This window comes from Sciurus carolinensis, chromosome 13, assembly GCF_902686445.1.
Source record: "Sciurus carolinensis chromosome 13, mSciCar1.2, whole genome shotgun sequence".
Lineage (NCBI taxonomy): Eukaryota > Metazoa > Chordata > Mammalia > Rodentia > Sciuridae > Sciurus > Sciurus carolinensis.
Genome location: NC_062225.1, coordinates 88,761,712 through 88,778,092, shown reverse-complemented (window position 1 = coordinate 88,778,092; position 16,381 = coordinate 88,761,712). Strand labels below are relative to the sequence as shown.

General features: G+C 36.5%; 1 protein-coding gene across 9 annotated transcripts in view; it reads right to left on the bottom strand.

Annotated features, from left to right (window-relative positions):
- Kidins220 (kinase D interacting substrate 220) overlaps window positions 1-16,381 on the bottom strand; it is a 101,358-nt gene that overhangs the window by 8,974 nt on the left and 76,003 nt on the right. For 3 of the 9 annotated variants that reach the window (XM_047521970.1, XM_047521961.1, XM_047521962.1), the window contains exons 24-29: window positions 16,059-16,285; window positions 13,926-14,039; window positions 13,160-13,216; window positions 6,830-6,862; window positions 3,017-3,148; window positions 943-1,041 (exon numbers count right to left, since the gene is read on the bottom strand). In XM_047521970.1, the coding sequence (XP_047377926.1) occupies window positions 943-1,041; window positions 3,017-3,148; window positions 6,830-6,862; window positions 13,160-13,216; window positions 13,926-14,039; window positions 16,059-16,285 (662 nt within the window). The remainder of the gene's footprint in view (window positions 1-942; window positions 1,042-3,016; window positions 3,149-6,829; window positions 6,863-13,159; window positions 13,217-13,925; window positions 14,040-16,058; window positions 16,286-16,381) is intronic. The other 6 variants (XM_047521963.1, XM_047521964.1, XM_047521965.1 and 3 more) reach the window with 3 other exon arrangements.

Sequence of the window (16,381 nt, the reverse complement as noted above, 5' to 3'; positions counted from 1 at the left end):
ATAATACTAAAAGAATGGCAGAAATCAACATACATACACACACACACACACACACACACAGTTCTTACTCTAATTTGTTCATTATTTTATTATTTTAGTTAAAAACCTGAGAACAAAGCAAAATGCAACTGGAGTGTTTCAAAAAAACCCCTGAGCTGTGGTGTAGTCAAAGCCATAGAGGGGGATTCCAATCAGAAGTTACTGCAGGGCGAAGAGAGCCTCAGTCTAGAGCTGGCTCAACACAGGGCAAGTGGGAATTCACAGCGCGAAGCAGGGAGGTTGGTGCGGGAGAGGATTTGACTCAACAGATTTGACAGGATGCTGGATGAAGGCAGGGAAGGGAGATCAGTGGGCAATGAGGAACGTGATCAGGTGTCAAGAGCGATCACATGTTGAGGCCAGGGTTCTTTCTAAACCCACTAACGAGAATTCTTGCTAGAACACAGCAGAGCAGGCCCAGCTGTGCTGGACACTGATGTCTAGGCCCAGCTAGCCTAGACTCACTCAGATTTCTGAGTGAAATGCCCCATAGGGCAAAGGTTGCTACGCACTGCTGGGTATACTCTACATAACACAGGGTTGTGCACAAGTAACATTCAATTAAAAACAACTTTTGTGCGGTGTTGGGGGTTGAACCCAGGGCTCAGCACATGCCAGGTTAGTGCTCTAGTGCTGAGCTGCACCCCTACCCCTTTTTTTAAATTTTGAGACAGTGTCTCAATAGTTGCCTAGGCTGAGCTGGAACTTGCAATCCTGCCTCTGGCTCCCCAGTAGACAGGATTACAGATGTGCACCACCATACTCAGCTATATTTTTCCATACTTTATATATTTTAAAGTATGGAAAAATACCAGTTTAGGCCAGTACTTATTGGATTTATACAATGTTGTAAATAATTTAGTACATTATAATAAAAATATTATGCATATCATAATAGCTTACTGTGCTTCTGAAAAGGTGCCAGTCTCCAAAATTCATATTCATTTCTTTCTTCAGTTCATCAATGTTACACTGAGCTAATACCCGGCCATTTATGTTTGCCTGAGTAAAAATAAAATAAAGTATAAAGACAAAGCCTAAAATATTCTGAATCACTAGTGATTCTCTTACATATGGTTTTAGGGTCCTTAAAGACTAGGTTGACCTCTAAAAGGTTATCATCCCACTTATAATGTAACAAAAAGCTGGATTTGCATAACAAAAGCCACTCCATGTTACCAAATGTCAAGCACTCGAGTAAAACATATCACCCTTCAGAGATCAACCCACAAGTGAACTCTCCCAACTATTTCCAGATCTACTCTGCTGTGGGTAGCAACAAAATTGTTAGTTTTTTCTTTTCTAATCTTATAAAATATGCATATAAACACAAAACTGATGCGAGGGGACAATGACGTCTGTCCTTGTAAGAGTGTCAGTGGCTGACAAAGTTCTAAATGAAGTGTGTCTAACAAGCTTGCTCGTCAGTTTTAACTGCAGCCATAAAGAATGGTCACTTGCCAACTTCCTAGTCAGCAGAACACTCCAAAAAATGTTCTTATGAGTTTTGGGTCTCTGTAATTCTAGTTCCCCAACATAAGAAACAAGAGCATCTTCTTTATTAACAATATAGGCAGCTTATGGATTTCATGAAATATACAATCTGACTTTATTAACAGTGGTAAAATTATGGGAATACCCCGGCCTCAAACCAGTAGGATATTCAGTTTCTGAGTGAATTCTGAAGAAAAAAGCGAAAGGAGCAAGTCGGCAGCAGAGGTTCTACCTTACGCATGCCAGGGCAGCTGGCAGCGTGGAAGGCACTAGCTGCCACGACATCCTTCCAAAGCCAGCGCTGGGGAGTACAGAGCAATGGCCGGACACCACAGCGCTCAGGGAGAGTGGTGGTGGCTACTGCAAGGGGTAGAGGTAGAGGCCTTGCCCTCCTGCTCTGCAATGCTGCCAGGAGGAGTCAAGTCCGTACCAGGAGGTGGAGCTGCCTCAGGCAGATAGGGATCAGCACCAACCAGCTCCGCAAAAAGATGGACACTGTCTGAAACCTTTCTGACTAAACATGAGTAAAGATTAGTAAAATGGAGGCTAAATATGCTCATCATTCTTTTAAAACTTTCTTTTAGAAGACATCCTTTACATAAACATCAGAAGTTGTATTAATGTTCTATTTTAATACTCTGATATAAAAAGTGAAACTTAGTGGAAAAATTGACTACATCTGGCCGTGGCTGACCTCAGATGGAGAGGCCCTTCCTGCAGTCCCAGGCCTCATCACCCAGCTCTGTGGCAAGGATCTCAAGAGGAACGTCCACGAATGCATTAGCCTTGCAAATCCAAAGCCACATGCTTTCATCCAGTGTGACAGGATCGTAAATCCCATATGACACAAAATGAGAATCTGTGGGAAATGAAGTAAGTGTGGCCTCCTGTGATAATTATTAAGTACGCAAATGTATATCACAGGCTGAGGAATTTTATTCCAAACACTTTTCACCCAAAGCACTTCAGATTTCTGTTTCCAGATTTGGGAATACTTGCACAGGCTTTTCCATTGAGCAGCCCTAACCTGCCCTACCCTGAAAATCTGAAATCTGAAATTCTCTGAAATCTGAAACTTATGTGAATTCCCATGTTCAAGAAGTTTCAGACTTCAGAGGACTTTGGATTTTTAGGTTAGGAGCACTTCAACCTGTACAATTAAAGAAACAGACCACAGAAGGAAAGGCCTGAGGTTACTCATGCCTCATGGGAAAAGATGAGTTGTTCACCCACAAGTGCAGTCGCCAGAGCCCTGAATTTCTCATCGAGGCATTTTTACTTATATTAGGGCATTTAAAAAATAGCATTGTAACTCAGCTACTGTATCTTCTTTTGTCCATTTATAAAATAAGAGCTAAAAGGGCAATTTTAGGACACAAAATCATGACTCCTGCTTTTCTTTGCAGCCTTCCTGTTTCAGAGGCTCGTGTGAAGTGCACCCAGTTCAGGCCCGTCTCCGGTGGCATGTGAAGGTGTGCGTCACCTTCCTGATGGTTGCGCAGTACTGAGGCAGCATGCTCTGGTCCAGCCCTTCTATTTGTCTCAGCTTCTCACACACTGCATCCACATTCAGTGAATTCAAGGACAGCGCTGCTCCTGTGGCTGGGCCTGATCCCTGGACAGTCAAGGGAAAATGCATGCATGAATACCGTGTAATGCCAGATACACAGGTCATGTGACAGAAAGATCATTAAGTTACACTACTGAATCGAACACGACCAATGTTGTAGCATGGCAAGGAAACACCACTGGGAACAGACTTAGCTGCTGCTTTACCTTAATGAGTAGCATTTATTATTGCAGAGACAGCCTGATCAAAACCACTTTTTAAAACTAGAACTAGGCCTACACCAAGCTCTCCAAGGTTTACAGCCTATTCTCAAGAGAGAAGGGACCTCAATAAGAGAAAAGAGAGCGGGGTATAGTGGTGCAAGGCCATAATCCCAGTGACTCCAGAGGCTGAGGCTGAGGCAGGAGGATCACAAGTTTAAGGTCAGTTTCATCAATGTAGCAAGAACCTGTCTCAAAATAAAAATTAAAAGGGCTGGGGTGTAGCTCAGTGGTAGAAGAGCATGCCCTGGGTTCAATCCCCAGTACCACCAAAAAAAAAAAAAAAAAAAAGAGAAAGAGAGAGAAAGAGGGAGGGAGGGAGAAGAGAGGCTAAAAGGAAAAAAATGAAAAATTAGTGATGCCTATATTATAGGAATACAAAAGATCCAAGGGATCTAAAACTTTCCCCTCTAGAATGTGTACAACAATCATATAATTCACAACAATATTATTGCTAAACACTTGTGAAAGTAAGTAGAATCTATAGAGAGCTGTTCTCATTTACAAAGAAAAGTCAAAATGATAAAATAAGCCTAGTACTTAGAAGAAAAACATGTGCTGTGATGGCACGCTACAGGGTCCATCTGTGGTCACTACACGTGCTGCTCTTCAATCACGGTCACACATGGAGGCCCGCAAGGTTACCTCAGGACTTCCAAGTCACGAGAAACAGCAGTAGCTATGGACCAGAACCCTACCTGATAAGGTTTTATGATTTCCTATTTTCTTTGGTCCAACTATTTTTGAAGAAGTGATGGAAACTATAACCATAATACAGAGAAGATAAACCAACAGATATAAAGGATAAAGATAATGATATTTCAAAGAATCTGTCCTGCTTACCATTCAATCTTACTTCAGATAAATAAGATTTATCATATCCTCAAGGGTATATTCTTTTATTAATATATTTTCTACTGCTTTTATCACTATCTAGGCAAAAGTAGACTATTGTATAGTTAAAAATGCCTGTTAGGCACTTGTTAAACATTATTTGTAATGTGAAAATATAACATAGTATTCTTACTACTAATTGACAAATACATATAAACACAGTATAGATACACTATATGCAAATGTAACATATATGCCTAAATACAGCCCGGGAACCAGACCATACTGAAACAATAGTTGGAGAAGTAGCTTTCTGAGTGTTAGGGAGTCTTAGCAAGTTTATGAAGTATGTTACAGGTTCATAAAAGTTTATAAATTAATGGCCTAGAATATATTTCTCCAAACACATTTACTTAATTTGTTTTAAATTGATTACAGATTTAAAATGTTCCATATATTACCCTATCCAGGGCTGAACTGCTTTTAAAATATGAATGGCAAAACACTAGTTCTTTCATAATTTAGTTTTCCTATCTCTATTCAGAGTTCTATTTTCTGCCTGGATGAGTACAGTCAATATTCAAAGTGTTAATTGTCTACTCTCTACTATGAGAATATTTTCTATGAATTTTTAATGCCAAACTTGTTTTATTTTTTTCTTTTTAAACAGTTTTACTGAGATATAGTTCACATGCCATATACTTTTCTCATTTAAAGTATGCAATTCAATAATTATTAAGTCTATTTACATAGCTGCAAACCATTACTATAATTAGATCATTTTTATCACCTGTAATATCTATTTCAGACATTTTATACGAGCAGAATCCTATGTGACCTTTTGTATCCGACATCTTTTTCTTAGCATGACGTTTTCAAGGTTCACCCATGTTATAACATGTAACCATCAATACTTTCTTTCTTTTTATTGCTGAATAATATTTACTTTGTGGGGGGGTATGGTACTGCAGATTGACTCAGGGGTACGCTACCATTGAGCTATATCCCTAGCCCTTGTTTTTAAATTTAGAGATAGGATTTTGCTAAGTTGCTGCGGCTGGCCTTTTATGATGCTATTGCTTCAGCCTCCCAAGCTCCTGGGATTACAGGCACGTGCTGACTAACATTTTTCCCAGTGATAAGGCTTGTGGGTGTCAGGAACCCTCCACTATAAAGCACTGAGCAGCCACTCCTGTGGCCTTCTCACCATGTGCGACCTCCTTCCAACTGTGCAGAAACATCAGACCAACTCACATTGAGGGATGCCCAATAAACTAACTGACCCGTATTATTCAAAAGTGTTAATAAAGGTCATGAAAATGAGTTAAGACCAAGGAACTATCACAGATTAGAGGAGATCAAGGAGAAATAACGAAACACAACTAGAGAGGCTCCTGACCAGAAAATGATATGAGTGGAAAAACTGATGAAATGCCAGCAAATCTTAATATAGTTCATAGTATTGTACTAATTTTAATTTCTGCTTCTGATAATTATGCTAGTTATAAAATTCATTAATATTAAGGGAATACCATTTTTACATCTTTTCTTTAGGTCTAAAATTATTTTTACAGTAACATACTAAGAAATTCCAATAGCGACCTGGGATATGCTCAGTGGTAGAGCATGTGTTTACAATGTATGAAGTCAAATAAAAAATCCCAAAAGAACTCTATTTCAGATTGAGCTAAGAAAGACAAGGATAACAGAAATAGACCATATTAACTCGGTCAACGAGGATAAAAGACGTAAAACGACAGACATACACACAGAATAAGATTCCTATAATTCCATCAAAACTACACTCTGACTCTTGATTATCTATTTATAAATTGGGCTTTATCAAGGAAGAAATTATCAATTAACTAATCTGTATTACAGTATGTTTCTTTGAATAGAGAAAAAAATAGTAATTACCTGCCAGGTCTTTTTCCTTTAAATAATCATATGTGGTGAAATTATTTTGAAACCAAATAAATCTTACAACAAAAATAGTGATTTTTGGATGAAAATCTCATTAAAAAAAGGAGAAAAGAGTACAAAAGTCATAAGGAAACAACAAAAAGCATATTCAATAATTCAGTAGGCAAATTCTTAATAGAAACTAAATATATTACTTTGCAAATACACGAGATAACTCAAATGATAGTACTTTAATATTTACCATGCATTCTTAGTTGAAATTTACCTGTTATAAGAATAGATAATTTCAGCATCCTGATTTTAGAAATAATTTATTTTAAAAAATATTTTCTAATTTGTAAAAGTCAATGTAGTAAATGTTAGTTGAAACTGTTAAATATAAACTTCAAAATGTGTACAAATCGGAATTTCTCTAGGTAAAAATAAGCCAACAAAACATTAAAATTACCTTAAGGTAACTGTTTATTTTATATTGTAAGTAGATTAAAACTATATTCTGAAGCATTACCATCTTTGGTAAATTTATTAAACAAGCTTAAAATTGATTAGGCAGAAATGAGTGCCATGCAAAGGCTGAAAGCAACTATTAAAATGCACCCAGAGTACCCAGATGAGCAGAGGTTCAAACAGCCCAGCATGAAGTAGCCAATGGCTGCTTTGAACAGTCCAGTAAGGAAAGCGGATGAGAGCTCACTCAGAGTTGCGGTACCTGTCTCAGTCTGTTAAACCCAGATGCACTTGGCTTTAAGGAAGGAATAAAAGAGAGTGAAGGACATGTAGAACATCAAAACCACATGCACTGTGAACACGGGCAGCACTGCTGGCATGCCTCGCATTTCCCCTTAACTTTGAACAGACCACCCTGATGGTATCACAGAGCAGATGATGCACGCACACACAATTTCGCTAACATGTACTTGGTAATTTTAAAATCATAAAATTTCTCAAAATTCATATTTTTCTATTTTCTATTATTAATCATGTACCATATAGTCAAAAAGAAAGCTGGGCAAATAAAATCTGCTATAAAAAGTTAATATTCCTCCTATATACAAGTTTAAAACTTAAAAACATTTAAGAAAAGGGCTTAATTAGCCTATTATATAATTAATTTATAAAATGAAATATCATGTGGGAGTGGATTAAGATCAAAATGTGTTATATGCACATAAGAATATGCCACAATGAAATCCATTATTCTGTATAATTAAAATGTACTAAGAAAAATGATTTTTAATTGACAAAAAAAAAAATCCCCACAAATATCTAGCTGCATTGTAGTTAAAGGTCAGAGAAACACTTTCAAATGCAGGTTTTGTTTCATTGGGTCTACAGACCATAACAGATGACCTAAAATACCATTTCAAAGGAAAAGCCTTTAAGAGTCTCATGGTCCAAGAAATCACAGATGTGACAGAGAAAACCCACATGCTATGATTAACATAGTGTTAGTGATACGAATTTTTAAAAACTCTAATTCAGAGCAAACAACAACTGCTGTTAATTGTTTTCTATATGTATTTAATTGGTGGCAAGTACTCTTTATATGTTTACAACAGTCTAAAGATGAGTGACAATATTTATTTACAATACCACTTCAGCACACTAAAGGGCAGGGGGTTCTGCTGGTCTAATGTCAGATGTCTTTCTTTTAACATAATATCTGGAACTAATCGTGGGAACCCCATTTTTCCTGTTATATTATCAAACTTACTATAAATAAAATTTTTAAAATTGACTATCTGTGGAGACTTGCAAAAATATCAAAAAAGGGAGTGCTAATGAATTATACTTCACTATAACATACCCAAACCACAAGAGAAAGCTACCTTAGTTAACTTAGTTGGAAAATGTACTCTGCGAAGTAATTGAGAAATAATAATTTTGTCAAAGTTGACAGATAAAGTTTAGTATATTCCAAGGGAAATATTTTTAAAAACACAGGTACTAAACAATTACAATGAATATGATTTGTTATTTTTTAAACTTTTATGTGTACTCTAGGCTTTAAATGGTAACATTAATGTAATATTCTCTTGAAAACATCCCAATTTAGTTGAAGGTTATTAATTGTTTAGAAAAAGTTTTCTTGGTTGAAATCTGACAGGAAAGACTTTGAAGCAAGAAGTAAATGCAATTTTTTGCTACACTTTAATAAAGGAAAAAAACCCCAGCAATTATTCAAATGAAAATCCATTTCTAAAATACTGTTAAAAGTGTGAATGATGTCCAAGTTGGCTGCACCCAGCTCTCATATGAGAAGTCTCAGGACCCCTGTCCAGAGCACCTGGTCTAAATAAAACCTAGTGCCCCAACTCCTTACCCACAGCATCTTTAACTTTCTCGTCCAAGTCTTCTCCTGAACATAAGAGACAGCTTGGTTTGGACACATACTTGTTTGAAAACAGGATGTAAGTTTTAAATCAGTGGTGGAAATACGAATTGTCTACAGGTGAGCCCCATCTTTTTTTACTTGGTCACTCTAAGAATTGGATCCTGTTCAATGAAAATCAAGACCTTCATTTTTAATCCCTTTAATAAACAATAGTTTTCTGCAATCTCTAAATGCAACAGCACACCAGAAACTATGATATTGTATTAAAGCTGCATTTGTAATTCTAAAGTTCTTTATGTTGAAACTTGGTGCTAGTTATTGTCATGTTTTTTCAACAAGGCACAGAGTGATCTACAGATGTCTCAAAGTGTCAAGAGGTCAAGAAAGAATGACTTCTTAATACTGCTAACTCCCTCGGGGGTCTTCAAGGCCACAGGCTTAAGGGCAGGACTTCTGGCAGTTGTTACTGCTGTACCCTGCTAGGCAGTGCCTTGCATGTTCAATCAATGTGTGCTGAACCAATGAGTGATCACACAATCACAAAGGCATCATAGCACTCCAGGTTCCATCAGTCAAGGAGGAGTAAAAGGATAAACATGCTATGTTAGTCCTTCCTTTGAAAAATGCTTGTCAGCAAAATGCAGCTACCATAGGAGCGGCCAACTCTAAACCACTCTTGACTCAGCTTGCGGAGATCACATAGCACAATGCCATGGGAGGGAGACCTGGCCCAACACATTCCTCCATAATGGGTCCTTCCCTTCCTAAGCCATCACAAAATGATCTCAATGCCACTACAGTTGACCTTTGAGCAACAAGGGGGTTAAGGGCACTGAGTCCCCACATAGTCAAAAATTCAGAGAACTTTTGACATGCCAAAACTTAATGGCCAATAGCCTGCTGTTGACTGGAGGCCTTACCAATGACATAATATGTTTTGTTTGATGTATGGATTATATACACAAGAACCTTGAGAGATCACTTTTTGCCTTGATAAGCAACTGACTAGAGAGACAACTGCTTACACCAAGCTGATCAGCATCCCATGGTGTTTTAAGCAGAGTGTCCCAACACTTGAGCTCCCCACAATAGCAAGAGGAGGTGGCTACAAAACTACTGCAATTGGTACTATAGTAATTTCATGCATCTTTGCACTTGTTTACATTCTCTCATTGCAAATGCACCATGTATAGTCTTTGTATGTATAAGTTTGGATAAATTTTAACTATAATAGATTTGTATATATTTGATGAAAGTAAATGATAAAATAGACGTATATACATACTTTATGCATTCATGATATATCAAACTTTTCCTTAATTTTTCAATATTTCTAGATTCCAGTTTGTAAATTTTTTTCAAAGTGTTGTAAATCTCCCCTAAAAAACCCTACGAGCACATAAATGGACCCATGTAGTCCAACTGTGTTGTTCAAGGGTCAACTGTAATTCTCAGGGGAAACAGCACTGAAAAAAAGGCTAAATGCACCACGTAAAATTTCCTTGGAAAGCTTTCAAAATTTTCAAGTAGGGATATACATAGCATAACATTTCAGTCCACATGGGACCTCATATTAATGCTGGTCCCATGATGCTCTGCACCTGGTGATGTCATGGCTGTTCTAGTTTGTGTAAGTGCACACTATGCTGTCTTACATCACAATGAAATGGCTAATGGTGCAATTCTCAGAGCAAACTCCTATCATTAAGTGATGCATGACTATTTAAGTATTCAAAAAACCCAGAAATATTTCTAAATTCTAAGAACACAAATCAAATTACATCTTTTGAGTCTAAGAAGAATCAACAAGTAAACTGGCTGAGTTAATCTAGATTGGCTGGTATATTTATACACTGCTCCCACTTCTAAGACACAGATTATTTAATCTGAAACTATTTTTAGTTCTGAGTCTTTAAAGTGCTGTGGATTTTGGCTTTGGGGTAGTTGTAATGATAATAATGTAATTAAAAGTATGATTAGGCTGAGTAAACCTTAACTGAGACTCAAGAGGTGGGTGCTTTCTCCAGAAGAGAAAGCTGAGAATCGGAGAGGTGAATAAACTTGTCCAAGGCTAAGAGTTCATCATCAGCATCTATTTAACTCGAAGACCAAAGCCCTACTTCACCCACAATAGCAACAGAGGCAAAGCAGGCAGCAGGGTGCTGGAGAACAACAAGTTGGAACATGGGACATGCACATTCTGGCTCTTTATTTGGCACTCCCCTCCTTGACCTCTTAACTAAGACTCATGTGGTTCAACTGCCAGGGGAATCTGCACTAGGCTTCAGGTTATTATCTGTCCCTAAGGAAGCCTCAGGAGGAAAGGCAAGTCCAAGGTGGGGCCAGAGGTCTGCTCTCCCTGATTTTATGAACTAGAGTTCTAATGAGACTTCATTTCTGAAAAAGGCTTCTCTGCCTAAAAGGTGAAAATAACAGTTTCTTTTCAGCTTTAATATGCTGGGGAGCATATCTTAGGTCTAATTTTCCCCCCATTTTTGTAAGATTTGGAACTTAATTTTTCTCAGTCATAAAATTAAAGGAAAAATATAGCTAGCATGGAAGCTTATGTTTGAAATCCTCACCTTTGTGAAACACTTGCATGTGGCTATATGATAAACCTTAGGCTGGACTTTACAAGGTACAATCCCGACAAGATCATGTGAGAAAACCCAATTGTTTTCATAAGGATATGCTTTATAAAGGCTTATTAGAAACTCCTTGTGGTAAAAAAGAGATGGGTCCACCTCTATTTGAAAAGACCACAGCTGGCTAACACTTTTTCGTCTGTTTTTTTTTTTTTTAACCCCACATTACCCAATGTCTTTGATGACATACGAATTTGTTAAAAATGTTCATGTAGCTCTTGACTTGTCTGTGAGCAGCCCTCTCATCAAGAGCAGATGCTAGGGATAGCTAACCACGTGGACATGGTGTCCATCGTCCATACTGTTGCCTAAGACAGAATTGGAAAGCCTAGGAGCAGAAGGACTAAATATTTTTGCATTTGGTCCCAAACAATGTTCCCACATACAAGTTCTTCACATTTCCACCACTGCTTTCATATATAGCTTTGAACTACATGTCTACTTTTTACAAAACACATTTTACATGCTCTTGTCATTGTTAATTTCTTAAAAGCAAAGAAAGCACGGTAAGCACCGATTCCAACTACTTCAGTTATAAAGCTATCTTTACTATTACAAGGACGACAAATACTAGGGTTATTTACTAAACAAAGGCACTAACCAGGCAGAGCACTTTTACACTTTGTTACTGGGCCTCTAAACATGTCTCAGGAACTGTGTTATTTTATCTTCCCAAAAACTCATTTGAAATTTTGCCCAATGCTCCTGTCTGCTTCTGAAAGAAATGACCGACACCTTCTGATCTCCAGTGTTTGCCTACACTTTTTGGCATGGGAATAGCTACTGTTTCAGCATGTCTGTGCCATTAAGTTTAACAAATTCTTCATAGTCTCTTATTTTCATCAAAAATTTGCTGAGGAATTTCAGTTCAGAGAATTGCACTGCATGCATGAATCTCTTTATTAAAGGCTCTCTCACAAAACAGAAACCCAGTCTTGCATATAGTGGTGATGATCCATGGATTAAAGATTCCCTCAGCACCCAAAGAGAATTACTGTGGTTTACTATGGCTATCATTTGTGGATAACTGAAGTTACTCAAACACTTCAGCTGAAATGCTAATGACTTAAGAATTGTTAACCCCTCAAAGTGGACAACAAAATGGTTCTTTTTCTCTTAATAACATTAACACAAAGGAAACTAAAGTTTAAAAAACTATTGCCTACCCAAATACATGCTTTAAGTTAAAAATCACTGATAACTTTAGGATGCAATATCTCACCCTCTGACTCAAACTACTATGCCACAATCCAGCATAGTTTTAGATTAAACTGATCCTATTTACTTGGGATGATATATTCTGTTAAAAAAAAAAAAAAAACCAGAAGCTAAAATACAAATTGGGTTTCTAAATTGCATACCAATATACTGAAGATTTTAAGGCTCATCATAAACACTACTTATTAAGTACAAAGTCTTGAATAATCATTATAAAAGTGATTTCCTCTACAAGTTTTTGTTTGTTTGTTTGATAGTAAGAACCTGCCTTAAGGTGTTGAGGTTTAACTAACTTCCTTTATGTGCTGAACCAGCTTTGCATTTGTCTGGAAATTTTGTTAATAAACAGATAAAGAAAAGTAGTACTGCACAAAGACTTAGGCTACCTGTGGACACCCACTTTGAAAATATGCATTTTAGTTCTATATCATCTAGTTTATCTTTTCTTATAATCTCAAAGGTGATTTTGGATATTTTTGAAACTTTTCTACATGTGCAGTACCAACTACAGCCTTCATAAACACAGTCAAAGGTAAAAACAGGCCTCAACACTAAGAAATAAACACCTGAATGCTCCTGATGGCTGCTGGGAAAAACTTATGGGAAAGTAAAAATCCTCATCCCATGCCAGTGATAAAACAGATAAGCAGGAGGAAGTAAAGGGCAAATATGGGCTTTTCAATTCATTCATGAGCTGTAATCATTAGCATTCAGCTATTCTGCACTAGCTGCCATCACACAAATGCAGAGTTAGCGAACTGCTGCCATGGCGATTAAGATGTCGTTACTGCTGCAGAAGCAGTGCGATGCTAGGTTCCACACCACAAGACCACTCCATTACCCTCGAGGAGTCTGTGGGTGAAGAAAGCCCCTCAGCAGCATCCTCCTTGATAACTTCCTAACAACATAAAACAGGAGAGTGCAGGTGACACAGTGCAGGGATGAGCCAGGCTCTGATGAATGAACATGAGGTAAAAATAATCATACAACAATACTGAATCATTTCTGTGACTAGATTTTCCCTTCATGACATTTTAAAACTTAATTAAAATTATATTAACAGGGATTTTGTTTTTACTTGCTACTTAAACTAGTTTATCATCAGGAACTCCTAATATATTAAGCAAAAATGTATTTTGTTTTGAATTAATTAGATTCAATAGTACCTTTGAGCGATTTCTCCTTATCCTGTTTAGTTTCTGTCATTAGAATGAAATGTTTTCATTCCCTACATCATCTATTTTTTTATATCATGGTGCTAATACATAATTATGCAGATATCACACACATATGTCCTTTAAAAAGATATTAGAAATTATTAGATGTAAAGATTAAGTTTTAGAAGTTTTGGTAACATTAGTTTACAAGCCAGAAATCTCTGGTTATAAAAAGCTCAACATTTAATCACTGAGACTGCTAGTCATTTTCCTTCCACAGATTTTACCAGGAATGAAAACAAAATACATTTTGTGTTAGTAATATCTTACGTTTCTTAAAGCTATTTATAAAGTAAGTTGTACTCACTCTGGAAAGGAAATAACCCAATTTCTAGTTCTATTTATGTTTATTATGAGATTAATATTTTAGTTACCCTTTTACATACTTACTAGGCCATTGTTCTGATCTCTGGGCAAATTCGTTTTTACTGATGGACGTGAGATGAGATGGTGGGAACTGCCAGGGTAATACCTGGGCGTGTAAAGGTATGGGGCAAAGAATGGCTATGGAAAAACATGTAACAAAAAAAGGGCATGAACAATTATAGAAATAAAAGTGTAATGAGAGTTATCAAATGAAACTAACCAAACACAACTCCAAAACTTTTAGTGCAAGTGACAAAAGAACAAAAATGCCTCTCTCATATTCTATAAGATACAAAACCCAAATTTAAGATATTTTTTACATTTTATATTATTCACTTAATTATAAGCTTTTTAAAAGAAAACAATAAAATTTCATACCTTACACTTTGACACAAATATTTCTCCTTATGTTTAACATGTACAGACTTGTCAAGTGGCAGGTTCAGAGCGATTACATTTATTAACTCCTAATGTCTTTTTAAAAAGCAGACTGGTATCTTATTAGAAAACTATTACTTATAAAAAAAAGATTAACCTAAATAAGACCCAGAAAAAGTCTGGATCATAGGAGAACACCCTAGCATGAAATTCAGGAATAGCATCACTCCAAGTTCCTGGAATGTGCTGTATTCCTAAATAAGCAATTGTGTTATTTAAAAATAGGTGGAGAACCCTGTTTACATGAAACCCATAACAGTAGAATTTACTTTTAACCAGCTTCACATATCAGATTACATGGGCAACACTACAATTCACTCTGCTTTGTTACACTGATACAGTATCTTCCCCCACCTTCCTGCTTGTAACTCTGAGACTAAAAAACCTCAAATAACTATAGCAAGTATCACTAAACCTAAAAAGAAAATTAAATGTTTTTAAAATAATAAATACTATTAAAGCATTATCATATTACTATTTTTCTTAAAGTTAGTAAACATAAGATCTTGGCCTAAATGGTCTAGTAATTTTCCTTTTTTTAAATAAATTTCTTGGTCTTAAAACTTCAACTGGTATTAATTGAGCCAGTTTCAGTAAAATTATAGCTAATTTTTAGATAAGTGAATAAAAATCTGCATTTCACAAGGCCTACTACATAATTAAGTTTTACAAGGAAAAAATACACTATCAAATGCTATTGTTCCACCTTTGTCTCCTGGTCCATATGGAAAAAAGAATGACATTCCTCGGGCTTCTCTGAACAGAAGGCCTAATTACTAATATGGCCAATACTTTTTAAAAACTGAAAATTTAAATTCTGAAATTCCTTCTTTGCCACATTTATTTTAAATAACTTCTTCTCAGCTCCTATGAAATTTATTTAAGACAGGCAGTTGAATTCTATGAATACTAGCCCCTATATTTTCTTGAATTTGACAAAATAGGAAGACAATAAATACAAAGAATTGCAATGAATCTTAGAGTACAGGTCCAGGAGGCATAATTTTATGGTTCATGCTCCATTTCCTGGCAGGAAATATTAGTGTTTGATGTCATCAACATGGGAATAGGTAAGCTGTAGGTTGAGTCCACTAAACCTCATAGGGTCTTAACACCACTGATAATTAATTGTGCTTTCATCTTGTCATTTAAAATTGCATATTTATATTAAGTAACCAATTATATCCGACTGAAGACAATTTGAAATATAACAAAAAATGGGCTACAGTAGTATTAATTGGCAATCACACCTGAGTCCTACAAGCAGTATTTTCCCATCATTATCTCACATTTAAAAGGTATAAATCTTAATAAGTACAGGTAAAACAAACTACTATAGGAATTTAAGTTTATCGTTGTAAATGCTAATATAAATTATACAATATATACCAAAGGAACATTTATTTACAAAAAAACAAAAAGAAATAGATTCCTTTAGAGCACAGGATATTCACTGCTGAACCTGTGGTATGTACTTTCTTGTCAAGAAAATAAATAAAAAGCATCTCTAATATTCAGATTCTTTTGAGACCTGTAATATGCTAAAATCCAAAATTCTTTTGATTTTTTAAAAACATATATTTTACATTTAAACTTTAATATTTTCCTTTTTTATAGCCAAGGTACAGTTTCAAAACAATAATGGAATCCACAAGAAGAAAACTCCTGAGATTTTCCTGAAACAAATTCTTAAAAGCAAAGATACCACCATGTCCTTACCCTGTTGTAGAAGGGATGCTGAGGGCCCGTCATGCCGCTGTAATAGCTGCTGTGAGGTTGCGGTGACACCACCCCACCTGCAAATGGCCCATTGAAGGATGTGGAGGAAGAGCAGACAGACGGGGGCTGACTATAGCCCGAGGGTGCCCGAGGAGGAGCTTCGTGTAGCGGAAGTGGGGGGTAAGCAAGTCCTCCTATATTGATCTGCTCTCTCGCAGCGCGAACATCTGAAAGATTTCACCATGTCCCAGAAGGCCAAAGAAAACAGGACACTGGTTATTAGTCCAATCACCAGTTACTGTTTTAATTACTAGACACAAACA